The sequence below is a fragment of the Sabethes cyaneus genome, chromosome 1 (genome assembly GCF_943734655.1).
Source record: "Sabethes cyaneus chromosome 1, idSabCyanKW18_F2, whole genome shotgun sequence".
Taxonomy (NCBI): Eukaryota; Metazoa; Arthropoda; class Insecta; order Diptera; family Culicidae; genus Sabethes; species Sabethes cyaneus.
In genome coordinates this window covers 113,325,169-113,352,796 of record NC_071353.1, presented here as the reverse complement: position 1 = coordinate 113,352,796, position 27,628 = coordinate 113,325,169, and the positions used below count along the sequence as shown (strand labels likewise).

The 27,628-nt window shown below is 41.3% G+C and overlaps 1 protein-coding gene across 1 annotated transcript; it reads left to right on the top strand.

The window, feature by feature from the left end:
- Positions 1–538: 538 nt before the first annotated feature.
- On the top strand, positions 539–27,628 carry LOC128746124 (transcriptional regulator ovo). The gene is made up of 5 exons (XM_053843172.1): positions 539–594; positions 693–1,018; positions 16,494–18,493; positions 26,896–27,375; positions 27,443–27,628. The coding sequence occupies exons 1-5, from the start codon at positions 539–541 to the stop codon at positions 27,626–27,628; spliced, it is 3,048 nt and encodes a 1,015-aa protein (XP_053699147.1).

Here is a 27,628-nt window from a genome sequence, read left to right as displayed (position 1 = left end):
ATCAGTAAAGTAGTTGAATAGCATTGGTGATGCTTATTGGTTACCTGGGATGCTTTCATAGTTACGTAACTGCCAAAATGAATCATCTAAGGTTGAACTCCTTAGAAGCTTGCAAAACTCGAGATTGTGACAAAGATCATCCGATATTCATGATTTATGTACAACACAGGTTAATTTGTGGCAATACGAAGTTTGTCGGGTCAGCTTGTTATTAGAGAGTTATAATAAAAAGTGAGCACCTAGTCGCAAATGGCAACTGCGAAAATGTAAACAAGTGCCGAGTTACTAAACTTATACTGTGCTAAACAGTGCTTAGTAACGAAGTTAAAAGTGCACTAACTGCGGAACTGTTTGTTACGTTATAAAATTGCACGAAAGAACCTAGTATAATTTGATGTCCTGAAAGTAAGCAGTGTTGTAGCAGTTTATAACTTCAGTAGAATTTCGAATTTGGCAGCAATGCGTATCGCCTTTGTTGCTAAAATCGAAACCCTTTTTATATGCAAAGAATCAATTGAAGTGTGTCTGCAAGTCTGCAATGATTCTGCAAGCATCAACGAAACAGTATCCTGCCAACGGAGTCATGCCGGTGCTGTATTCGGTGGTTTGGAAGGGGTCTTCCAGCCTGCTATCTCCGGCAAGTACTCGTGAATTCTCAACTTTTCCCGCCCTGATGTTTTTCAAAATTTCAGGGAAAACACTTCGAACACTTCAATGCTTCAATGCGATATCTCTTCGCGTGTCGACTCTTTGCGTTCCAGCATAATCGCCACTAACGGTCCGATCGCGGTGCTGAATACTATTGCAACGGCAAGTGACCAGCCAAAAACCCCCAATGAGCCCATCTGCATCTTCTACCAGAACATCCGTGGATTGAAGTCCAAGATCTCCGAAGTGTTTCTGGGTACCTCAGAGTTCGCGTACGACGCGTACGTTTTTACTGAGACGTGGCTTGACGATCACATCGCCTCTCGCCAATTGTTCAGCAATGATTACAATGTCTTCCGGGTTGATCGTGGTGCGCATAATAGTTTACGGCATAGAGGTGGAGGATTTTTAGTAGCCGTTGCAAAAAACATAATGGATCAAAATCGCTTTTCATGACAAAGTTATTTTCCTTGGTGTTGTTTATGTTCCGCCGAACAATAGCAAGAATTGCGACCACATTCAATTGCATTTGGACACTGTTGTTGAAATCGTGAACCGTTCTGACTGTAATGAGATAATCCTCTTTGGTGACTTACACCAGCTTGTCGCACATTACTCGATGGTTTGTCGTTTTGCCGTTTGAGACAACGTAATGCAGTTCGCAACTCCAGGGACCGAATTCTTGGCTTGATTTACACTTCTGACTCTATCACTAGTACTGTAGTAGTAGTAGTACCGCCGAAGAAGCTCCCGAACCTGTTGTGCGACTGGATCCTGATCATCCTGCTCTTTTGTTCACCATCAAGGGTCTGCCCGCTGTTGCTCATACCAATGACGTTGATGTATCCGAGTACAACTTCCGTAAAACTAATTTTGACGCCCTCAATGGATTGATCTGATGTATACGCCACTCTGAATGTTGATGACGCAGTCACTGCTTTCAATAATAAATTGCGTCGCTGTTTTCCTAAGGTGGTACCCCCTTTTAGACCTCCGAAAAAAACACCTTGGTCTAATGCGCGGTTGAGGTATCTGAAACGACAACGTTCTAAAATGCTAAAGAAATATTGTCTGCATAAAAACTAGTTTTCCAAACGCCAATTTGAGGAAGCGAGTCGAAGATACCGTTGCTACAATCGACCGCTGTATAGACGACATCTCAATCAGACAGAACGTAGCTTACGCAGGCACCCGAAACGGTTCTGGACGTTTGTAAACTCTAAGCGGAAGGATTATGGTCTACCTACGTGTATGAAGTTTGGTGATCTAACCGCTTCTACTGTCGATTGAAAGTGCCAACTTTTTGCTTCACATTTCGGGAGTGTATTCAACTCTACCGCAGCCCTCCATCCCGGTGTTGTCCCCGACGTTGTTGACGTGGATGTTTTCAGTATTAATGCCGAGATGACAGTTGCGACTCTCGTGAAGTGGAAGTCATCATATATTGCTGGGCCGGACGGCATCCCATCGTGTGTGCTGAAAAAGTGTTCCGGTGATCTAGTAGAACCTCTGCAAGCGATTTTCAATCTCTCACTGCAACGTCGAACATTTCCTACAATCTGGAAAAGCTCGTGCATGCAAAAACTACATTACACCATCTCAGCACGGATTCTTCCGCAAGCGATCTGTGGAGTCGAACCTCTGTGAGTTTACTTCCTTCTGTATCAGCAAAATGGATGCTGGTGTACCAATTGATGCAATATACACGGATATCAAGGCTGCTTTCGACACAGTGAACCACGAAATACTTTACGCCAAACTTCGACGTCTCGGTTTCTCAGATAGACTCTGTGATTGACTGAAATCTTACTTAGCAAACCGACAGCTATACGTAAAGATAGGATCTACTGAATCAACAACATTCAGTCCGTAGTGCAGGGTTCCTCAAGGAAGTAACCAAGGACCACTTCTATTCGCTCTTCTCTTCAATGATGTCTCTTCGATTATACCGAACGCGGATGATTTAAAAATTTATCTCGTCGTCCGCAAGCTAGATGATTGTTTCCGTCTACAGGATATGCTCGACAGCTTTACCAGGTGGTGCCGGCTGAATCATCTCGTGATTAGTATAGCAAAATGCTGTGTGATTTCCTATCGGCGTCTGAAGAATCCTATTCTGTTCAACTACTCCATCTACGGAACTGTTTTGAATCGTGTCGATCAAATTAAGGATCTAGGCGTTCTGTTAGATTACCAACTGTCTTTCAAAGCGCACTACTCTGCTACTGTGGACAAGGCTAATCGCCAGCTTGGTTGTGTTTCGAAAGTTGCTGCTAATTTAACTGATCCACTGTGTCTACGCGCATTGTACTGTAACCTTCCATGGACGAATCCGCAAGACCTGCCTCCTTATAAAGACCGGTGTGCATTGATTGGCATCGAAACATTGAAAGATCGACGAAATGCCAACCAAGCTGTATTTCGTGCAAAAATTTTACAAGGTGAAATTGATAGTCCCGCCCTGTTTGATCAACTTCACATCTACGCACCACAGCGCATTCTAAGGCCCAGACAGTGGCTACGACAACCTCCTAGAAACACTGTGTACTACCACAATAGATCAAAATAATGGTCGCAGTGGTCAAATCTTCCGACAAAAAAAAACACTGTATATGTCAATAATGACCCAATGTTGAGTGTGAGCGGACGATTCCAAGAGGCGTATCATTTATTCCGTTTTAACGTGTCTACAAAGACACGTTCCGTCAGCGAGTTTATAAAAGCATGTGATATATTACGTTACTTTAGATCATTAAGACTATATGCTGTCAGATGATTTTTTATATAATAAACAAATAAAAAATAATAGTTATCACTAATCAATGATTTTTCCACGAGCACGCAAGCATGTTTTTCGTAATCATAACAAAAGTTCAATTCAATGGACAAAGTAGTCTAAGTACCCCCCAATAAAAAAGACGTAATCATACGTTAATAAAAATATCTTTCGAAACGTTCTATAACTAATGTTTTACAACTGATATTTTGATTTGATTTGATATGAATTGCCATGAATTTTTTTTTGCATTCTTCATAAAAAACTTCTATTCTACGATGCTTGGTTCAATAGTTATGAACTTTAGACATAATGCCCGAGAAAATCGGAAAAATTCAATTGAATTTGTCTGGGAAAACAGGACAGAATAGTCTTTCCATTAATAAGGTGATAAACTGTGCCCTTATGGGAAATTAATTTTGAACGAAGCTGTCAAATAAGGTTGTTATTATAACCAAGTCGTCGGAATCCTTGTTCTATTTGCACTAATTAGGTTTACTCATTTTACACAACTGCCCCTAATAATAATCTTATTACTTAATAATTTTAAACTGTTGAACATTTAAGCCTTTAGATACAAAGAACATACAACAAAGAAACGGTGAGATGATGAAAAAGTCATGAAAAGATGACGAAAATACGATGAAAAGTGGACAAAAAGTAACAACATGAAAATACGATGAGAAATCGACGAAAAGACACCAAGAACGCGACAAAAAACAAGACACACGAGTGTCAAAAAGGCGACATAACATGCAAAAAGGATGCCGAAAAGAGGACGAACACGAGAGACAGAAAGAGAGCGAAAAATCAGTAAGAAGACAACATTTGTGTTGCCTCCACAACAAATGGAATATCAAAAAAATTGCATACATAGACGAAAAGACAACAAAAACGGCCAAATAATGACAAATGCCGATGAAAAGATGACAACAAAACGAAGAAAAGATCATAGCATAACGACAAAAAAATGCCTTGCGCATTTGAAAAATTGCACAAAAAAAGATGACAATTTGTCGAAAATTTGTCGTTAAAACTGCTAAAAAAACTAAAAGCAGACGTCGAAATCCAACAATCAGACGTCAAAGAACGTCGAATACGGTGAAAAGATGTCAAAAAGACCATGTAAAAGACGACAAAGGGATGATGCAAAGACGATGAATAGGAAGAAAAAACGATAAGGAGATGACAAAGGACGGTGAAAAGAAATCGAAAATAAAATTAAATAATAAGATGACGAAAAGAACGACGAAGAGGCGGTGGCAACGAAAAGACGGTAAAATGACAAAAAAGTGATGTTAAGTAGGCGAAAAGTCGAAACTTGAGAAAAATACGGTGAAAAGACAACGAAAAAACGCTAAAAAAGCAACAAAACAAAAAACGACAATAAAACGTTTATAAAACGTCAAAAAGAACTCATTGATAGCAAAAAGACGACGGAAAGATGACGAAAACGTGTTGGCAAGTAGACGAAGAGACGTCGAAAAATAGACGAAAAACAACAAAAGTGCGATAAAAGGACACTGAAAAGTCGCGAAAACAGCGAAAAACAAAACGAAAAAGCATGGCAACAAGACGTTTAAAAAGCTCCAAATAGGTGACAAAACATGCAAAAAAGATAACAAGAAGATGACCAATTTACGGCAAAAAGATGACGAAAGAACGACGACAAGGCAGTAACAAGACAACATTTTAGTTGCCTTGACAACAAATAGGACGACGAAAAAACACCAAAACAGTAACGAAAACGACGATAAAAACGAACAAAGCAGCCGAAAAGGCAACAATAGACAAAACAGATCCCAAAAACGATGAAAATATGACAAAAAAGCAATGAAAAGCTGACAAAAATACGAAAGAGAGATGACACACAGATGGCGAAAAGAAGTCGATAAAACGTCAATAGGACGACGAAAAGAGAACAAAAAGGCAATGAAAGGGCGTCGAAAAGACGACAGAAAGATGATGACAAGTAGACGAAAAGACGTCGAAAAACAGACGTAAGACATCAAAAATACGATAAAAAGAAAACGAAAAGTCACAAAAACAGCGACAAAAAAAAAACAAAAAACATGACAAAAAGATGTTTAAAATACGCCTAAGAGGTGACAACACATGCAAAAAAGACGATGAAAAGATGACGAATATACGACTACAAAACGATAAAGGAACAACGAAAAGGCAACTTGTTGTCTTCACAACAAAGAAGACGTCCAGTAAATTGCAAGCATAGACAAAAAGACAACAAAAAACGGCGAAATGATGACAATATACGACGAACAGGTACAAAAATAAAAAAGAGGAAATGACGATAAAACGACAACAAAAAGATGCCAAACCACCAACAACAAAAAAGACGACAAAAAAGGCTGAAAGTAGGCCGAAAACAGCAACAAAGAAAATGAAAACCTTAACGTCTGGTTTTCGATCAGTCGTCAAAAAACGTCGAACACTGTGGAAAGATGTCAAAAGCCCCATAAAAAGACGACAAAGAGATGATACAAAGACGATGAAATGAAGAAATGACAATAAAGAGATGACAATGAATGGCGAAAAGAAGTCGAAAAGAAAGCAATAAGATGACGAAAAGAACAACAAAAAGGCGGCGAAAAGGCAGTGAAAAGATGACGAAAGACGCTAAAAAGAAAACAGAAAGACACCAATACAGTGACAATATAATAAATATTACAAAACCGACAAACGCATCAAAAAAGGGACAAAAAATGTCAAAGAAGACGATAAAAAGATAACAAATATACCACAGAAAGACTACCAAAAACAAAGCAAAGCCTTGGGAATACCATCTTTAGACATTACCCTTCTTTATCGACAAACCGCAGCCGGTTATTAGTGTACAGGACAATAACGGGGCTAGTCATCGATCCTACTGGCTTTAGCAGCGCTGCCCAGCCGAGAATCGAACATACGACGACTGGCTTATTAGACCAGCATCGTACCTCGAAACTAACTAGGCGGTTACAAAGACGACCAAATGCTAGTAAAAAGATGCCATATTTGCTATCCTGATAGGACGACGAAAAACGACAAAGACGAAAAGACCACAAAAAATCAAAACCAAGCCAAAAGACAATGCAAAGAAAACGTCAAAAAGCAACAAACGGTGAAATGATGTCAAAAATATCATAAAATATTCGACACGAATGCACTAACAGGTGTAAAGTGTTGCGAATAAAAAATAACAACAAAAACAACAACCATAAAATATGACAAAAATGTGACGGAGACGTGAAACAAAAACGACTAAAATGAAAAAAAGACAAGGAAGAGATAAAAAAATACGGTTGAGAAGTCGTAACGAAAACAACGAGAAGATGGTAAAATGACGAAACAATGATGACAAGTACGTAAAAAGATGTTTAAAAAGACGAAAGAAGACAAAAAATACAATGAAAAGTTTTTGCCTAAATAGTGATAAAAGAAAAAAAAAGATGACAAACAAAAGCAAAACGTCAAAAAGGTGGGAAAGATGTCGAAAGTACGACAGAAAGGTAGTAACAAAAGAACATTTTTGTTTTCTTGACCACAAACAGGACGATGAGAAAATAGCAAAAGAAAATAAAAAACGACGAAAAGAAAATAAAAAACGACGAAAAGCAGGGTGTCGATTTCCTGGAAAAACCTGGAAAATCAGGGAATATCAGGGAATTCATTTTTGGATCAGGGAAATCAGGGAATATCAGGGAATTTCGAAATTCAATCAGGGAAATTTTGTTCACGCGGCAATATTGTTGATCAACTTTGGAATCAAATCAATTTTCGTGTAAAATATACGCAGATTGATCGGCTGAATTAAAACTTGTTACATGTCAAGTGGCGATTCGATTATCTTTCAGTTTGCCGTAAATTTTTTATTTGTTTTGCGCCGTACAATTGTCAGACTTCACTCGCTGTAGTGCTCGAAATCGGCAATGGCAGGCCTCACGCACTTCACGGTGCAGACATCAAGAGCACAAAGCGGGACACATACTGTTATTTACACGCGATCTACAGTGTTTTCACCAATTGCAGAATTTTACACTCAGAAGCCCCAAGCATTGATCATCTTCCTTCAGTATCCATGATTCATGTCCGTTAAGGGTTACCGGGAGCATTAACGTTCTGTAGAATTTGCGTTTATGCGAGTTGGCAACCTTCGGGACTGGTTCAGCTGGATGCGTAATGCGCAGAAAGCTTACATGTTTCTCTGTTCTGATATGATCCGCAGTGAGCAACCGACTCTTGGCCTGGTTCTTCTCATCTGTCATTTTCTGGCATTCGACATCAAACAAGCTGTTACACTCACCCTTATTCTGCGAGGCGAGTGACGTAACTAATTTGGAGTCATCGCATTGTCACCTAGGTAACACGCTTTGTCACCTGGCGAGTCGCAGCGAGTGACAATTGTCGTATTGAGTCACGTGACTCGCAGAATAAGGGTGATTGTCTTCCCCACGTCGTGCCTATCACTTCCCTCGTAGTTGTTGGCGCCATGGCGGATCCTCCACAGCCTACTTAGACTTAAGTCTTATTCCCTGTCGTCATGCTGTTCTGCGATTCGTTGATCAAGCTTGCTGGTGTACTCCACTGCAACGTCATATGCCGTAAACCGCTAGATGTTGAAATGCAACATCCTCTCAGTGCGAGCCTTCGCCGATTTCGATAACCTTGCGTGGATCTTACGACGAGATAGTGGTCAAAGTCGCTAAGAAAAGACTGTATATTGTGAATCCCAAAAAGTATTGACCGAAACAGGATCGATCTGGGAGCTAGAGTCTTGAATTTTCAAGTTGTGCGCACCCCATAAATCCTTTCGAACCTGTCATAGAATTCGTCCCTAGCAAAGCAAAGCAAAGTCTTGAGCATTAACTGTCACTAGACATTATCCTTCTTTTTCGACAGACTTCGCAGCCCGCTGTTAGAGTACCGGAAAATTACGGGGTCAGTGCAACGATCCTACTGATTCTATCTAACAAAAACCGGCTAGCCGAGATTCGAACACAACTGGCTTGATAGATCAGCATCGTACCTCGAAGCTAACTGGGCGGTTCAATTCGTCCCTAGTATCATCGAATTTATGATTTGTTGGTGACTATACGTTGATTTAGCTGTAGTTGAAGAATTTGCGTTAATTTTCAACGCCCATATACGGTCATCGGACCGAACGGCCGGCCACCGAACTACCTTCGAGTCAATGTTGCTCTCAAGCCTCGATAGTTGCAATCCGAAACCATGACACACAGCTTTAGTCTTAACTTCGCATACTGTCCACCATTGAGGGTTAAAATATTTGCCATTTGGACATTTTCTAACAATACATCTAGCTAAAGTTTTGCCGTACCTCGAAGCCAGTAAAACGCACATGTTTGTACCAAAAATCTTTGGGGAATCATCTCCTTAACCCCATACTTTTTGCAGCAAAGATCGAGAATTCTGTGTGATGCCGCACTGCTACTGCTGGGAGATTGCGATTGTACGCAAAGCTGAGTGATATCGATTCTCTATATTTGACTTCTGGACTGCAAACATCTGATCGTCTATTACAAGCGTTGATTGAACTGTGATCTATGCGAACTGAATGAATTTTAGTTGTAGTGGATGTAGGCGTAGGTTGTGTTTCCTCCTTAGTTTGGCGTTTTTTGTGCTGGTGAGTTTTGTGGGTTACTGTCGTTTAATGACTACTCGCTATATCATTGATGACTAAGGATAATTTAATGAACAGCAATGTCTCTAACACTAATTTACTTATTCCTAGAGCTGTACTCAATGTTGCTTTGAACAATGATAAATTGAATGTTTGTCACATTAATGTGCAAAGTTTATGCGCTCGGAAACTGATTAAATTTAACGAACTGAAAGCCACTTTTATGAATACCAAAATTGATATAATATGCATGTCTGAGACTTGGTTGAATGAATCAATTAACAATTCCATGATAAATATTGATGGATTCAAACTTATTCGACATGATCGAAATAGGCACGGAGGAGGAGTATGTGTTTATATTAGGAAAAACTTGTACTGTAAAGTAATTCGTAAATCCGATGATGATCGAACGGAGTTTCTGCTGCTTGATATTAAATGCGGCGAGAAGAAATTCTTTTTAGGAGTTTATTACAATCCCCCGGATAACGATTGTTCGAACATTCTACTGCATCACTTAGATGAGTTTATTGCGAAATATGATCATTCATTCTTTATAGGCGATTTTAATACTGATCTACTGAAAAACTCAAGCAGATGTCGGCGTTTTCGAGACGCACTCGAAAGTACTTCTTGTTCTTGTATTAACATTGAACCAACGTTTTTCTTCAATTCAGGCTGTTCTTTACTTGATTTAATAATTTCAGACTCCCCTCACATAATAGTCAAACAAGATCAAGTTTCTTTGCCTGGTATCTCCAACCATGATTTAGTTTTCTTTTCTCTAGATATCCTGTCGGTTGCTCCTGTACAAACGAATTCGTATAGGGATTACGTTAACTATGATATTGCACCGCTTCATGAAGCATGTCGTCGTATAAATTGGAACGAAGCTATGAATATCAGTGACCCTGATCGTATCGTCCAACTGTTGAACAGCCATTTGAATTATTTACATAATGAGTTTATACCATTGAGACCTATTAGGACGAGACCGAATGCTTGGTTCACTAGTGAAGTGGAGACAGCTATCATTAATAGGGCATTGGCTTATAGAAAATGGAAACAAACCAAGCTACCTGATGATTTGGCTGCTTACAAACATGCTCGAAACAGAGTTAATAATTTAATTAGGAGAGCTAAAAATGAGTATGATAGGAGAAAATTTAATATCAATGTTACCTGCAAGCAGTTTTGGAGTAACATTAACAAACTTGGTGTAACAAAAAAAGCTTCCGTCGACAATATAGAGTACACAGCGCATGAGATTAATGATTATTTCATCTCAAATTTTAGTACCGATCAATCTCCCTCATTACCTTTGAGTGATCATAACAGTTTTGGTTTTCGTCGCGTTGACGACAATGAAACCATAAATGCTATCTACTCAATCAAATCAAATGCGTATGGTTTGGATAATATTCCAATTGCCTTTATAAAAATAATGTTGCCTTTGATTCTTCCAGTGATTACACATCTATTTAATTCTATTCTTTGTACATCAAAGTATCCAAGAGACTGGAAGCTCGTGAAAGTAATACCGCTTAAGAAGAAAAGCAATTCAAATGACATTACAAACCCCAGACCTATTAGTCTCCTGAGTACTCTTTCTAAGGCTTTTGAGAAGTTACTTAAAGCACAGATCTCAAATCATATTCAAATAATGAACTATATCAGTCCTTTTCAATCGGGTTTTCGAAAAAATCATAGCACAGAAACTGCGTTATTAAAGATTCACAACGACATTGCACAGACCCTAGATAGAAAGGGAATTGTTATTCTTCTCATGGTAGATTTCGCCAAAGCCTTCGATCGTGTTTCGCATAATAAGCTTGTTAATAAATTAGTGTCATTGTTTGATTTTTCTGCAACTGCCGCCAAGTTGATTAGGTCGTATCTAACAAATCGGTATCAAGCTGTTTCATGTAATGAGGTTTTATCTTCCCTTGAACCAATTTTGTCTGGGGTCCCTCAAGGATCTGTTCTAGGCCCACTTTTATTCTCGCTTTTTATTAACGACCTTCCGACTAACTTGGACTATTGTTCTATTCATTTATTTGCCGATGATGTGCAAATATACTGCTGTACTAATGGTGACTCTGGTCTAAATGATGTTGCTCGCAAAATAAATCATGATCTAAACAAATTATCTGCATGGTCCAATACAAACCTTTTGTCGATCAATCCGAGTAAAACAAAGGCTGTATTATTTGCTAAAAACAATAACAACATGACTCCTCCTCAGTTATTCCTACAAGGTGAACCTATTCAATTTTTTGACAAAGTTACCAACTTAGGTGTCATTTTTACATCTCAGCTTAAATGGGAAGCTCACATAAATGCCCAGTGTGGTAAAATATATGGAACGCTAAAGCAGCTCAATTTGGCTACTAAACATTTTCAAACATCAACTAAGTTAAAGCTTTTTACATCAATATTGCTACCACATTTTGTTTATGGTGATGCACTCTACGCTAACACTTCTGTAGGAATCTTGAATAAATTTCGAATGGCGTTAAACGCATGTGTTAGATACGTATACAACCTTTCCAGATTTTCTCACGTTTCTCACCTACACAAGTCGCTATTAGGTTGCACCTTCTCAGATTTTTATAAATATAGGTCCTGTTTATCGATATTTAAGATTAACTATACTAGGAAACCTGAATATCAATTTACTATTTTGCAACCCCTAGGAAACTTGAGAACTAGAAATTTTTCCGTGCCGCATCACAGCACCAGAGACTACAGTTCGTCACTTTTCGTTAGAGGCATTGTCCATTGGAACTCACTACCAACTTCGATAAAATCGAGCTCAAGCACGAGAGTTTTTAAGCGTCAGTTGCTTGCACGGCTCAACAGCACATAGTTATTCCCTTAATTCAATGTAGAGGAAACACAATATCACTTAGAATAAATATCAATTTAGAAATAAGTTTGGTAGTCCAACTAAATTCGAGATCAAATCTTATTGTAACAATTCAAAAGGCTTTGCCTTACGTTACATATGTCAACAAATAAATAAATAATAAATAAATAAAGATAACAAGCTGAAACTTCCAGGAAAGTTTTGTTTTAGTTTAACTGAAAACCCGCAGACATGTGTCCATCTGCCAGCGGCAAAGTTACTAGTTTGAGCTGACTCAAAATGAGCAAGATTTGTTATGTTTACACGGCTGTAATTTTGTTGTATGTAACATCTAAGCTTTGTGCAAAAACAGGTCGATTAGATTATGTCTCAATCTTTGTTTCTTTGGATTCAAGTTGATACCTTAAACATAACTGTCCCTAGACTCGATAGAAGAGGGCGTTTTCGAAACGCTGATAAGAAATAGGTTAAGAATCTTTGATATGTATTCTTAAAACATGAAGAAATCTAGCTTTAGTTTTCAGCAGCTCGCATAAACCATGCTAAAGGGTTAAAAACTTAAGCCAGAAATCGCCCAAATAAGCTTGATATTCGAGTTTTGAGGGTCAGGGAAAAATATTTAAAGCATCAGGGAAAATCAGGGAAAGTTAGGGAATTTTATTTTTGGATTTGAGTCGACACCCTGAAAAGACAATGGAAAGATGACAATAAAGAATGAAGAAAAATTAGTGACAAAAAGATGCCAAAAACAGCAACAACAAAAAATAAAAGCATATGTCACAAACAGGGCTTCGACCGATCCTTTTTCTACCGCAGTCACACCAACGCGCATTCAAGTTCACACCGTCCGTTTAGTGGTGGAATACGAACGCTATGCATAACACAACTGGCAGTTTGCTCAGTCAGACGCCGATTGCACGCAGTAGAACGAACGCGTTCTAAAGCTTTTTAACATTTTCGTTTCGATCAAGTTGCCTTTACCGTTTGGAGCAGCGAATGACTGCAAAACAGTCAAATGACTAGCAGTCACCACGCTAACGAAAAGTAACCGCACAATCGTATGATTCAATACTACAAAAAAACAACCACTACATGTGCATGGAAGAAGTCGGTCGGACTCCGTCCAATACAAACGAATATTTTGCTTGCGTCGGACCGACGTCCGGGTGACAAACTATTACTGTGAGCAGCCGATTTGGAGACAAAAAGAGAAACGAAAAAATACGTCAACGTATGCTTCCAGTCAGTTTGCAGTTTATATTCTCAAAGCGCAAAGCAAAACGGGAGATCAACTGTTTGCTTTTGCTGAGATGCCGCATAAATTGTAAGGCGGCAGCAGCGCAAGCGGCAGATTGACTGGATTAAAAAAACAGTCAAATGATCGTTCAAAAAGCGGAGTTTGAATGCGGAAAGTTCGCATTCACGGCAGTCACATTCAACTTGCGAAACCCTGGTCACAAACGTAAATAAACAAACGAAGAAATACGTTGAATAAGGTAAAAAGATGTCTAATAACATGGAAAATACGACAGAGACATGACCCAAAACGACGAATACGAAGAAAGGACAACAAAGAGATGACAAAAACGGCAAAAAAAATCGAAAAGTGACAAGTAGACGGAACGACAACGGAAAATACAGTGGAAAAACAATGAAAACACGTCAAAGCCGCGAAAAACAAAAAACTTCACAGATCACGGCAAAAATGCGTTCAAAAAGCGTCATGAAAACATGCAAAAAAACGACGCAAAGGCCATCAAAAAGACGACGAAGAGGCGGCGAAAAAACGACTGAAAGATGACAAAAAAGGATGACCAGTAGATGAAAAGACGATGAAATAAGACGGCAGACTACAAAAATATAATGAAAAGACAACGAATAGACGCCAAAACAGCGACAAACCAAAAAACTACAAAGAGACGTTTGAAAAGCGTTAAAACATGCGAAAAAGGCGGTGAAAAAATGACGAAAATACCGTAGATAGGCGACGAAAGAACAACGAAAAGACAGATATCATCTATTTTGTTGTCTTGATCAAACAAGACTACGAGAAAATGGCAAAAAGTGATGAAAAATGGAAAAATAACGACAAAAACGATGAAAAGGTGACGATTAAGGGGTTATATACAGTTAGCAGGCTTAAAAAAGTGGATTTTTCTAGAATTTTTCTAGAACCTAGAGAGTGATTAAAGTGAAAACTTGTATACATCTCACTGTAGTTTTTGGCTGTATTTTAACATATTTTGTTTTTGAGAAAAGTTATTTAAGTAGCTGCTATCGTTAATCTTCTGGAACTCTTCTAAAATAAGGCATCTGGCGGTGAGCACGCTATCTTTGAACTGACTCATCGGAAATCGGAAAACCAAAATGGAATCGGTGATAAAATATATTATCTATAGATTGATCGAAGGATTTAGCAATAAAATCATTTTTGACGAAATGGCGGCTTCCTGAAAATGAAAAATCAGTGAAGAAAAACCTTCGATTAATCTGTAGAATATATCCTTAGAACACTTGTGTCAAAATTTGAAGTGATTCGGAACCAAAAGCAGACGTCACGGAACGACGAAAATATGGTCAAAAAACAGAGAGAGAGATGACACAAAGACAAAGAATACGAATTAAAGACGGCGAAAAGATAACAATAAAACGACAAAAATGTGATGAAAGGGCGCGGAAAAAATTCTAAAGAAGTGACAAAAAATGTCAAAAAACGATGAAAAGGCTATAAATAGTTGCGGATTAAGCGATACGGACACAAATTACACAAATCGCTTGAAGGAGGTAAAAATACGATGTAATAATACCTGAAAGTAGATGTGGCAAAAAACAAGAAATGGCTAACAGGCGTTAAAAAACTACTATAAAATGACAGCAAAAGGCGGTAGAGTCACGTAACAAGAAAAGATGAAATATGAAAGACAAAATACGAGAAAAAATGAGAGATGTACTTTAGACGGAAAGACACAGACAATGATGAAAGATCAAGAATGCAAGTTATATAATTTAGCTTAAATCGCAAGTGTAGCATGAAGTGGTTTGATTTAAAATAGGTATTAATTTCCTTCAAATAGAATCATGAACAATACCTAATGTCGGTTGAAAGTTTAACCAACTTATATTTCATTTGCAATTTGCTTAAATTTTTCTTCTTTCTCGTTTTGAAATGAAATTATAGCTTACATGTGAATTAAAATCCGAAGTATTTTGAGAAAAAAATTAAACACCCCAAGTTTTTATCGGATAATCTATTAATTAGATTATTTATTTGTTGATGTTAACATTAACCCATATACTGAAAACTATCATTACAGTAAACAAAAACAAAAAACCTGTTCTCATCGAATCCGCATCTAAATTGCAACCCGACGACAAATGACCTGCCGCGTTGCTATTGCTGCTTAACTGTTTGCTCCAATCTCATTGTAAATGCAGTTCGTCGGCAAATGCACTCGCGCCATATATTAGCTACATTGGCCTGGCTACTGAACGGAACTCGCCAGCCAGCGCGCTGACTACTGCCTGCCACTATACGGCTAGATACGTGACAGTGTTCGCACTCCGTCTCTGAAGGTTCAGGCTTGCTCCTAACAGCGAGCGCTTTGAACACGCACAAGGCAAACCGCTAAGCGGTAGTCCTCTCGTCTCTGGGGAGGGGAGGAAGCAACATGACACAATCGTGTGCGAGTCGCTTTACTTTGCGATGTTTTACTAGCAGACTGTGCTGTGTACTGCTACCTGCCACCTTCCGTTCTGTTCAATCCTACCTGGAGTTTGTTGCTCGGTCGGGGTCGTAGAATTAGAATTAGCTCTAATTGTAGGGTAACCACAACAGTAGAAACCAGATCACTATTAAGTGGGAATGCGATTAGGATCTTCCCTCGAGATTGGCTCTGTCTCAAGCCGAAAACAATTCTGAGAGAAATTGACCCGCACTCGAGCTAACAACAGGGAAGTCCCAAGTTATACACATAGAAAAGTCACGCATCTACTGCATGTATAATGAAACAAAATTAGTATTTATTCAGACTGTACGAGACTCAAACCTGACCGTCCACTCAGGGCAGATGGCAGACCGGAGAACAATGGCTCATCATTGAAGCGTTGCCCTCTCCTAGCTCATCCAGCACTGGACTAAGCTATCAAATTTTCATTCACGGTTGGTCTAAACTTTGACTCCGTAAATGATCCACCGCCACCAAATTGCGTACCAAGAATTGCACGCCTCCCTCATTAGACGCAGCTACGGACGATAATTCTATTCTGACTTTAATTTCTCATCTTTCCTTTTTCTATTCGCTTCAATGAGCGACGGTTTGAATTAGCGCAGAATGGAAATCTCACGTTCGCGGCCACGTATCCTCGTACTCTTTCAGACGTCGCGGGGGAAGAAACTATCGCCAGCGCAAATCGGTTCGCTCTGCCCTGTCATGTACAAATTGAAATTTCCAAAACCAATTATTTCACGCCACCTCACCTTCGATTGCCGTTACTTACTTATTAGATGTCACCGCACCATAATAATATCCATCGTTTTTTTCTTTCTTTTTTCCTCACAGTTCGCGACATCTTCGGCGAAGAAAATCGTCTCAGCCCGCCCTGTCGAGAGAGTTCTGCTTCTCCATCGTCATCATCATGCAAAAATCTCGCGGCCACCGCCGCCAAAATAGCAGCCGCCCACAGCAGCAGCAGCAGCAGTCCAACGCCGACGGCACCAAGCTCACCGCAATCCGTTCCGCTTTGTCTCCAGCGGACAATCGCCAAAGAAAACCAACAGCAAAACGAGCGGGAAACTGCTTCCAGTACGACCAGCTGCACCCCAAGCGGGCGTCGATTTTTCCCTGGACGGGATTCAGTTCCGTACGGCAATAGGGGACACGTACTGACACTAGCCGAACGCAAAGATTACCCCCCGAGCAGACCCGTTACACCACAGCACAAGCCACCTCTGCTGGAGAAAAAAGCACCCCCACACAGCGGCAATGGGCCACCCATTCGGAACGATCGAAATGTACTCACCGAAGAGAGACCACTGCTGTCGATCAAACCACGATCTCCCCCTCCAAAGGATCGCGTTCCATCTCCTCCACCGGCACCGGGTGCCGCGGTGCGATGTTCCGTCATTCAGCGGGCTCCAACAGCGGCTGTCTCGCCCCGACGACCAAGTCCCGAAAGCAGCCCAAGGGCTGTCGATCTAAAGGTACGCGCGCCCGAGGTAGAACCGATGCAGGAGCAACCGATTGACTATCACATACCAAAACGAAGCGGTGATGGAGCTAAGGAAGACGAAGAAAAGGAAAAACGCATGCAAAGGGCCAAACAGGCGGCCATTCTTCGAAAGCACTTCTGGATCCGCGCTCATCGATTTGGCAATCTGAACGGGATTATGCAAGCAGCTGCTGGACACGGTCGGTCATCCAGTGGAGGAGGACAAGCTGGCAGTGGCCATAGTGGACACAGCGGTGGAGGAAGTATTAACTTTTCATCCGGTTCAGGGAATCTGGGAGGATCCAGCGGAGGCGGAGGTGGTGCAATCGGAGGTGGTGGCGGATCTAGTGGAGGCATGGGAGGACGCGATGGACGATCCAACTACGGTCCAAATAGCCCTCCAACTGGATCTCTACCGCCGTTTTATGAAAGTCTGAAGGGGGGAAATGGCCTCAACGGATACAATGCTAACGGAGGTTTCCTTAATGGCAACTGGAATAACATGGATTGCGATACAACCCAGGATCTCACTAATATTGGAGCCTACACGGACGCTAACGGGAACAGTAGTAACCCGTCCAAACAATACTCTATGTTGCAGAATGCATACGGAATCGCACTGAAGGATGAGGCAGACCTGGATTACGACTCTAAAATCGACTCACTCTCTAACCTTTACGGAAGCTATGACGTCAATGATTCCATGATGGTTGACATGAACGGAGTGGGGGTCGATCCGCTTCAGTTTACCGCAACACTAACCTTCTCCTCACCTGGTGATAACGCTCTGCTGGATAGTCTCACCGACGCAGTCGATCTGAGTCACTTCCTCAATCGATTACCCTCGGACGAACATTCCAGCAACTGCAACGATCTGGAGCTAACCTCAACACCGTCACTCACGCCCGACTCCGTTTCGACCTCCCTCCAACAAGTAGAAGGTCACGATGGCCTGGAGCAATACCCCGAGCATCTACTCCTCTCCCGCAGCTACAACACCAATTTCAACAACAACAACAACCACAAATATATGCACCATCATCCGGAGAACCCGCCCAGCTACCAATCCGCACATCAGTTTCAGTCCCTCAGCAGTTTCGACCTCGATTCTCACAGTAACCTATCCCTCCCATCGCCCAACAGTAATTCCCTCCAATCACCGTCCTCTTCCTCCTCGCCACCATCGTCATCGTCCTCAACGGCAGCAGCTGCTGCCGCCGCCGCTGCAGCCGCGGCAGCTTTAGCCGCGGGTCTTCCGGCGCACGGTCACCATTCGGTTGGTGCCCTCGGCGGAGCTGCCGCTGTCGTCGCGGCACCACCGCCAGCCGTCGTCGCCTCAACCATCCAAAACGTAAGTCGAACTTCTTCTTCCTCGGCCAGTAGCAGAACTGGCCGACAACCGTCGTCGTTCTATCACGCCATTTCCTCCTCGCTATCGTCACCGCCACCGACGGGCCGGCTTTCGTCATCTTCGTCGTCGTCGTCGTCGACGTCGTCCTCGTCGACTTCACCGTGCTCTGCGACTACCCTGTCCTCGCCGCCTCTCTCCACCATTCCCCTGTCTCCAATAGTGGCCGATGTGAAATTAAATGTTTTACAGCAAAGGGTAAGCAGAGGCATTCGGGCGGAAGTGGGTAAAAGCTTCTGCGCTTCTATTTCGGTGATTTGTTGCACTCACACGCTACATATCTCCTATCTAACTCACACCACCGCGTGGCACTTGCTGGAAATGGGAGTTTTTGAACATTCTATTCGGTAGCAGTGCGATTCTTTGCTTCCTGTTTCCAGAGTGTCGTTCGATCAGTTTTATATCGGATCGGGAATGATAAACTTCCCAAACTAGATCGTCGATTATAAGCGAACATCTTTAGGCTGTGAACCATTCCGCGAAATTTTTAACTTTTTGGTTAAAATTTGACAGTTCGATGGTTTTCCGAAAATAACCCTGCTCGGGAGCATGGTTAGTTTTAACCAAGTTCTGAGAGCCAATGAGATATGCACAGGTGAGGAAGAGAGCTTCGACAAGTTTCACTGATTTTTCGTTAGATTTTTTTTTACATTGGTATGGATGCTTATCGCATTATAAATTTGTTCAAACAACCCGGGTTGAAATGAGATGAATTTTATCTATCAAACAAAAGCAAATGAACATCAAAAATTCCTCCGATTTTAACTCGGACAGAAAAAACAATATTTTCATCCTCACCTTATATGCTCTCATTGAGCAAAAAAACTATCAATCCGTCAAATATGAAATGGTTCACATTCTGAACTGATTTTAACCACTCAAGGAGAAATAACCATCGAACTGTCAAATATTAACCAAAAAGTTAAAAATTTCGCGAAATGGTTCAAGCCTTAGTCCAGGTTATGTCAATTCAGTATCTACCGTAGACCTCCACTGATGACATTTTTTTTCGGGTGAAGCGGGTTCGTTTATCATTTTGTCCAGCTAACCTAACTATGAATTGGGTATGACGTTTGGTTATTTTTAGTGGGAACGCATTCAACTTAGTGAGGGTCAGATTCAACAAAGGCTGGTTTAAGTTATTCATATTAGCGGGGGTCCACGGTATTTGATCGAACGGCACTTTGGACAGGATTAGCGATTAGATTAACAGTGCTGTATCCTTTCTGTATAAATGATTAATTTTTCACCGGTGCTGATTACTGTCTTCTAACGTTTCCTGTTGTGGGCCAGCTTCTGAGATCAAACCGAACCATTGGAACTTTTGAAAGGGTTGTACCTAGAATACTTAGTTTAGGGAATGGAGTCAGTTGTTTTAGTTTTGAAAAATTGAGACCTCTATTCAAGCCAATGGGTTCTAGAGCAACTAGTGGAAAAGAGCTCTAGCTGTAATTGCAAGACTCAGGGAATTGATCGTTTCTTCATTAACATCGTTCTGATCTAGAAACACCCATTAGTTAATTTAGAAAAAGTGTGTCTTTCTCGTTCACGTTGTTCATTCTGCAGCCCCAGTAGGCAAAGGTTGGTAAACAAAAGTAAGTTAGGTGGAGAGCGTTTCTCACGTCTCTTCACTTAACTTGCGCACTCTGAGACATCACGCCGGTTCATATGTTTATTTCGTATGTTTACTTTGTTCTCGGAGCCACAAGACATGCGAAAGTAACGGTTTACTTAACCTTCTTGTTCAATTTCAACTTCTTTGCGCGCACCAATGGATTTACCGGGATTTAATCCTCCGAATCCATGAGCTGAAAACGCTACTAAGAATAACTTTTTTTGTATGCCGGAAGGGCATTGGATTAAAAGGCCACTGCGACAGTCTTTTGTGGCAAGTAACAACTATTATTTTGAAGAACAATCAATCATGCTGCTTAATACCATAACTTGCTACTTCCGTTGATCCTTTTTTCATTCCTTCGCAATGCGAAGTCCAGCTTTACTCCGAAAACTGACGCGTCCAATTGGCTTCGTCAAGACTTCAGATCGTTCGTAGGGATATTAGATACTTTCTTTTTCGGCAACAATCTGATTACTGATTTAGTGCCGAATCTAGGATAAGTCTCCACATGTATCGGTCTCGGTCGCCAATCTCAAATCACCTGCTGTTTAGTATCCTCGTGAGCAGCACCCATCCAACAGGTACGTAGTCTGCCTCGGAACCGTTGTCCTCTATCGGGTTCTCTGCTGAAGATTCCTTTTGCTGTTATCTGCCTTGGTTTAACCGCTTTACATTTATCACATCTTTACACACCTGTTTCATGTACCCGCACCATACTCCTTCTATTTTGTCGTCAAGAATTTTCTTTTGCAAATCTTACGCGCAAAACTACTTTTGTTGATAAACCATGTTCAAATGTAATCCCATACAGCTCATCTCGTTTATCTGAACCATACACCGCCTTGAAGTCTATATACATGTTTTGCAAATAATGCGCCGTTATAGGGTAGCTCTGCGTTCAGGTTCATGCATCGCGCCATCTTGGCCAACGGTCGATTCTTGCGTTCTGCAACACCGTTCTGTACGAGTGTGTATACATGACATCTTTAAGACTTGACACTTTTTATCGACTGGCTTTACAGCCGGTTATTAGAGCACCGAACAAGTACGGGACTAGTGCAACGATCCTACTGAACTTTAGCACCACCGCCCAGCCGAAATTCGAACACACGACGACTGCATTGTTAGACCAGCATCGTAACTTAAAGCTAAGTGTGCGGCTCGATTATTCATAAATTCTTCAAATGACCTTTCCGTTTTTAATCGTAAGCTTCAAAGCAGACATCAAACTGATTTCCAAATTCAGTAAAAAGAAAGTCTTTCACTTAGACTCAACGACGACTAAAGCATCCGCCTTTGAAGAAAATTCGAACTGTTCTCTGTCTTCCTTCGCTACATTTACTTTAAGGCGACTTTTAGGTTTTGACTTATCTGTGTCTTCCATTTTCTCCATCTGCTGCATCCACACTGTCGGGAATCTTTCTATTTGTGACCAGGCTTCTGATAAAAGTGGTACAGATCTGTTTTCTCCCGTACTTTGTTCTCAACACTGATTCGACCCCTCTCGCTTGAGTTTTTGTGCCTAGCAATTTCATTTACCTCAGCTGGGGTTCGAACCAATTCCCTTGTCAAGCCTGTATGCGGACGACGGGCTGTTAAATGTGTTACTTGGTGATATATAGAGTGTTAGGTAGCTTAGTGCAGATATTTCAGGGCTTGATAGAGGATTATATTTGACGAAAAAAATCCTGCTACGCATATGGCCCAATCTTAATCGTTCTGGTTTCGACTGTGAATAGTATTTGGTTTAGATATACGGCTTTTGCAGTCTACGAAATGATTTTAAAATGATATTTGTTGTATATCCGACGTTTCGGCCGTTGGTTTCGACCTTTTTACAACACAACACAACATATACAACAAATATCGTTTTAAAATCATTTCGCAGACTGCAAAAGCCGTATATCTAAACCAGTTACAGAGTTATTAAGCATTTTTAGTTTTCAGTTCTGTTTACCTTAAATTAGCTTTTATACAAAAACTTTGCTAGCTAGCAAAGCTCAAGCTAGCTCAATTGTGTGACTTTCATTCGAAAGCTGAGAAAATTTTGTACTGAAAATTGGTCTTAAACCTCCTACTTCATGAGATTTAATAATTTTTTAGAAGCAAAAAGAAGCTTGGAAATAAGTGTTTTTCAAGGAATGTATATCGAACTTTTCCTAAAAAGGTGTGTTAAAACTGATTACTATTATTCACCAATTTAAAGCTCTAGTACCGTTCTACAATTTGTTCTTTGCCGTAAAACGCCTATCTCTTTTAGCTTCGTTGCATTTTCATTAGGTTGGGTTTTGGTGTTGAATTAACATCTGAAAGCTGCTAGAATTCATACATCACCCATGCAACTACAGCGAAAAATGTCGCAGCAGGAAAAAAATGTCGTGACATTTTCTGTGACCAATCGAATGTTTTCTTATTGTTATGTAGGTACGTACGGATTGGTCTTGACTTTCACAAAACATAGGCACTCTCGATAGATAAAAAAAAAAGTACGGAGCCATGGTACATGCGAGTCGGCGTCAGTCGGCTCGGTTCCTGATCCAGACGTTTCTCGAAAGCTGCGTTCATTCCCTATTTGGTTAGCGTAAACCCCAACATCTTCACCATCAACGTACTGCATCCGTTTTACTTTCTGTAACGAACAGTGTAACGATTACTCTAGCAAGAGTAGTAAGAGACTGATTTCTTCTATGTTTTCAGTGATGGCCTGCGCGAAAAAAAAAAGATTCGCGCAGCGCAGCGTCTGTGGGGTTCCTCTCATAGGACTCGTCAGGAGAAATTCTGCAGAAGATTTGTGCAGAATAGCTTTCTTATAAGATATCAGGATTCTTCTACGAAGGAGAAAGAATAGACATATTTTTGATTAGGTTGATTGAACTCCACAAGCAGAGCCCAGCCGTAGCTCTCGTCCGTTTGTTCTCATCGTCACACTCGGAAAATTCTGCTCCACTGCTCCGTCGCTGATCCGGGTCGCTGACTGGGCTTTATGAGCTTCCACAGCATCTTGTATATCATTATAAGTTCCTTTTACTTTTTGATTTCCAATCAAACATTTTGATTCAAATGTCACAATTTTTCTTCTCGTAGCTTTCCAAGGCAGAATTGATATATCCTGGGTCTTCAACACCATACTTACTGCCAGGGTGGCTCGTGCTGTATTAGGAATTTCTCTCCACTGTTCTCGGTCCTGTGCTACCCGTCGCCAATTCATTGAGCGTTTCGACACACGCTAGTCGGCTTCAAACTGGATGGGCCATCTAGAGCACGTTGGGCCGCTCTGTTCCCGGTGCTGGCCGGATTGTTGAAGAAAACACTGCACAGTCGTCCGGCATCCTTACGACGTGGCCAGCGCATCATAATCGTGGTTCATATATGCACCACTCCGCTCCGTTTTCCGTCACATACTCCGTCAAAAACAGTCCGGAATACCTTTCGTGCATCGCCCATCTTGCTTTCATCTTGAAAACGTTGGCAAATTACTTTACCCAGCAGTGAGCAAAGATGCCAAACTCATCAACCACTTCCAGTTGAGCGCCGTCAGCAGTCATCGTTCATGGGAGGAGAACGTTGTTTTCTCTAGAGCCTCTTCCTGCCATATATTTGGGTTCAAAGCATCAATGCATCAATGCATCAATGATTTGTAACCCAAACCTCCTAGCTTTCGTTTTTAGGCCGGCATCGATAACCTTCGCCGTCCCAAAGTTTCTAGTATTGATGTCGAGGTCGTCTGCGAAGCCTTGGAGTTGGCTATTTCTACCGAAGATCATTTCTCTAGTTTGGTCCATCCCCTTGCCATAACCCTCTGCGCGTACGTACTATAGCACATCACCCGCTCCGGGTAGCTTTGATCAGCCGGGTCAGTTTGCTCGGAGCTTTGCACCGTTCTCGTTGCATTATCTGCCATAGCTGTTTTTGCTTGACTATATCGTATGCTACCCTGAAATGAACGAAAATGCGATGCGATAATGTGATTTGTGGGAGTGTTTGTGGCCCATAACCTCTTCAGAAAACAAGGAAAATATGTTTGCTTGGGCTAAACGACTAACTAGGAATGGCTAATAAGGAATTATCATGAAAAGCAGTGAACCATGGTACATAACGTGCTGGCTTGCTACTTCCGTGATCTCATTCAACCGCTCGCTCCGAAGCAGATCCCATGTTGACGTAGGTCTACGTCTAAACATAGGGTGTCGTTCCAAAATTTAGATTCAGGCGAGCGTCATGAAATTTGGATTTGGAACACTAATAACTCGGCCAGTTTTGAACGGATTATAATGGTTTGTATTCCAATCGACTCATAAAAGTTGTAGCAATTGTATGGTATTTTCCCAATACATTTTCGATGTGATCGCCTTAGTTCTCAGACACAGCGGACAGTTAGACTCACGTCCTAGCTACTGAAATCTTAGTGACTTCAATTTACTAAAAAAGGGTAACTAAGTCTCTTTGTTTCAACAGCACAGATATTATTTTTGTCGTTTGAACATCGTTCCAAACTTTGGAACAAATTTGGACCGGTTTCTAGACCAGATTTTGGATCACATTTTTGATCAGATTTTGGGCTAGATTTTGGACCTGGAGCAAATTTTGAGCCACAACTTTTTGATCAGTTTTTAAACCAGCAGCCAGATTTTGGATCAGGTTTTGAACCAGATTCCGGACCCGGACCATATTTTGCACTTAGACCAGATTGCGAACCGCATTTTTTATCAACTTTTCTTTTTGATCATGGAATAGATTTTTACTAGATTCTGGACCACATTTTGGACCACATCTTTGACCAGGTTTTGAATGAACCATATTATGGACCTGCATCAGATTTGGGCCACATTTATTTTATCACATTTTGGACCTCATTTTTGATCAGATTTTAAATCAGATTCTGGACCATATTTTTGAACAAATTTTGGACCGGTTTCTAAACCTGGACCAGATTGTGGACCTTGCCGCGATTCTGGACCACATGTTTTATCAGATTTAGACCAGATTATGCATCAAATTTGGGCCCAGATTCTGCAACTGGACTGGAATATAAACCAGATTTTGGGCCACATTTTTGATCCGATTTTAAACCACCATCACCAACCAAATTTTGGATCAGATTTTAAATCAGCTTCTGAAACTGGATCATATTTTGGATCTGGGCTTATATTATTTTATCAAATCTTGTTTCACATTTTGGAACAGATTTGACCTAGATTGTGGACCATGTTTAGGACCACATTTTTTATCAGGTTTTGAATAAGTTTCTAGACCTGGTTCCGACCTGGTTGGCGAAAACCCGATTTGGCGCCCCCTCGTTTCTTATAGCGTTTTTGTTTGGATGCAGCCTGGGTTCGCACTAGTTCGAACGGCTGTCAAAACGTTTGTTTTTTCACTCAGGTTGAACTTAGTTTCGCTCTGGTTTGAATTTTTAGACGTCGGGATCGCTCTGTGTTTTTTCACAGTTTCAACCCCGCTGTAAGCAATACACGGACAACCCGAAAATGTTTGTTTATTCAGTGGTCAAGTTGGTACTAACCCAGGTAAAAAAACAAAAACGGTACTTCGAAGTTTATTATTTTTTAGAATAAGATTGTCATACATGGTTCGTTCAACTCCCTGTATCTCTTGTTACTTCGCTACACCTCGAGAGTGGTGCCCCTTAGAGCTATCGCCCTATGCTGCATAGCATAGCTTCGCAGCGTGAGTATTTGGCCAAACCGATGCGTTATAGCATGATCGGGCAGTTGCCAAAACATTCTTGTTTTGGATTACTTTAATAAATCCATTTTTTGTCACCCTGTATTACGCTGTAATGAAGAAAGCCCTTCCTTTTTTGCCGCTGGAGCACAGTTGATCACAGACGAAAAAATGACGTTCAACATCCATCTTGGTTTCAAATCATAAGGAACGTAAGTTCTTTGCTTTTGAATCATTTTCAGCGTATACAATCGCTTGGAAATTACTTGGCGGGTAACTCTTTCTGCTGAAGCGAGCTATTCTTGCATTAAGCATGGAGTTTTATCGAGCAATGCCTGCAGTTCAGTGTTTCTCAAACTTTTGATACGCTTCAGCCGCTGTATTCTTCGAATGAAATGAGAAAATCAACACTTTCCAACGATTATTTGGCATAAAATTCCGTATATTCACAAAAATAATATCACTAATGTGTCAAAGCGGTGTGTTTATGATTTGTCTAAGCTCCATTCGCTATGTAAGCACAAATCGATCTCTTGTACTCTCATGGAACTGCCATATGGAAAGTTTGTGAAGATTTTGTGCAAAGTTTTGTCTATCCTTTTCACTCTTTAACAAACCTGTGCACCGACTTCACAAATAGAACAGACTTGGGAAGGTGGCAGCACCGTTTCGCGCACATAGCGAATTCATGACTTTTTTGGGTAGCACTTACTGCTGGAGCCATCTATTGACCAACATCGGGAACTTAGTTGCGTTCGCTAAATTGCAAAAGGTTCCGCAGGGCTGTACTTTACATTCGCTACAATTTTGGTTCAAAACTAGTATATTTTTCAAACCAAACGGAAAATTGTTCAGAGGCGGGGTCGCGATACACTGGCAAGCGTTACAAAGCGTTCGGTTTATGTCACAGAAGCTGGCCCACTACACCTACTATCTGTCTCAGCAGTTCTCCACCAATGCGCCTGTTGTACATAGCTACTTCGCTCACATCACACGCGCATATCTGAACCCCCCGCTAATCCGTTGTCCCGATTCTCCTACTTTGCAGCTCGGTCTCCCGGCGGAAGTTCAGCTGGAGTTCGTCAACGGTGGTCACGGCATCAAAAACCCGCTGGCCGTCGAGAATGTGCCCGGACGGTTGCGCGACGAGGACAAACACCACACCAAACTGCTGCAGCAGCAGACCGAAGTCGTCAAGCTGGACGAACCAGGCGAGAGCGGCGGCGGCGGTGGTCAGAATCAGAAATTCTGCTGTCGCATCTGCCAGAAAACGTTCACCTTGCAGCGGTTGCTTAACCGGCACATGAAGTGTCACTCCGACGTCAAGCGCTACCTGTGTACGTTCTGCGGTAAGGGTTTCAACGACACGTTCGACCTGAAACGGCACACCCGAACGCACACCGGCGTCCGGCCGTACAAGTGCAATCTCTGCGAGAAGTCCTTTACGCAGCGCTGCTCGCTGGAATCGCACTGCTTGAAGGTGCACGGAGTGCAGCACCAGTACGCGTACAAGGAGCGACGCACGAAGGTAAGCTCAAAGAAAATTCGCCTAATGCGATAGGATATTGATTTGTGTTGTTGTTTTTGTTCGACAGATGTATGTTTGCGAGGAGTGTGGCCACACCACCAACGAACCGGAAGTGCACTACCTACACCTGAAGGATAAGCATCCGTATTCGCCGGCGCTGCTCAAGTTCTACGACAAACGCCACTTCAAGTTTACCAATTCGCAGTTTGCGAACAATCTGCTTGGTTCATTCCCGATGCCGGTGCAGAATTAA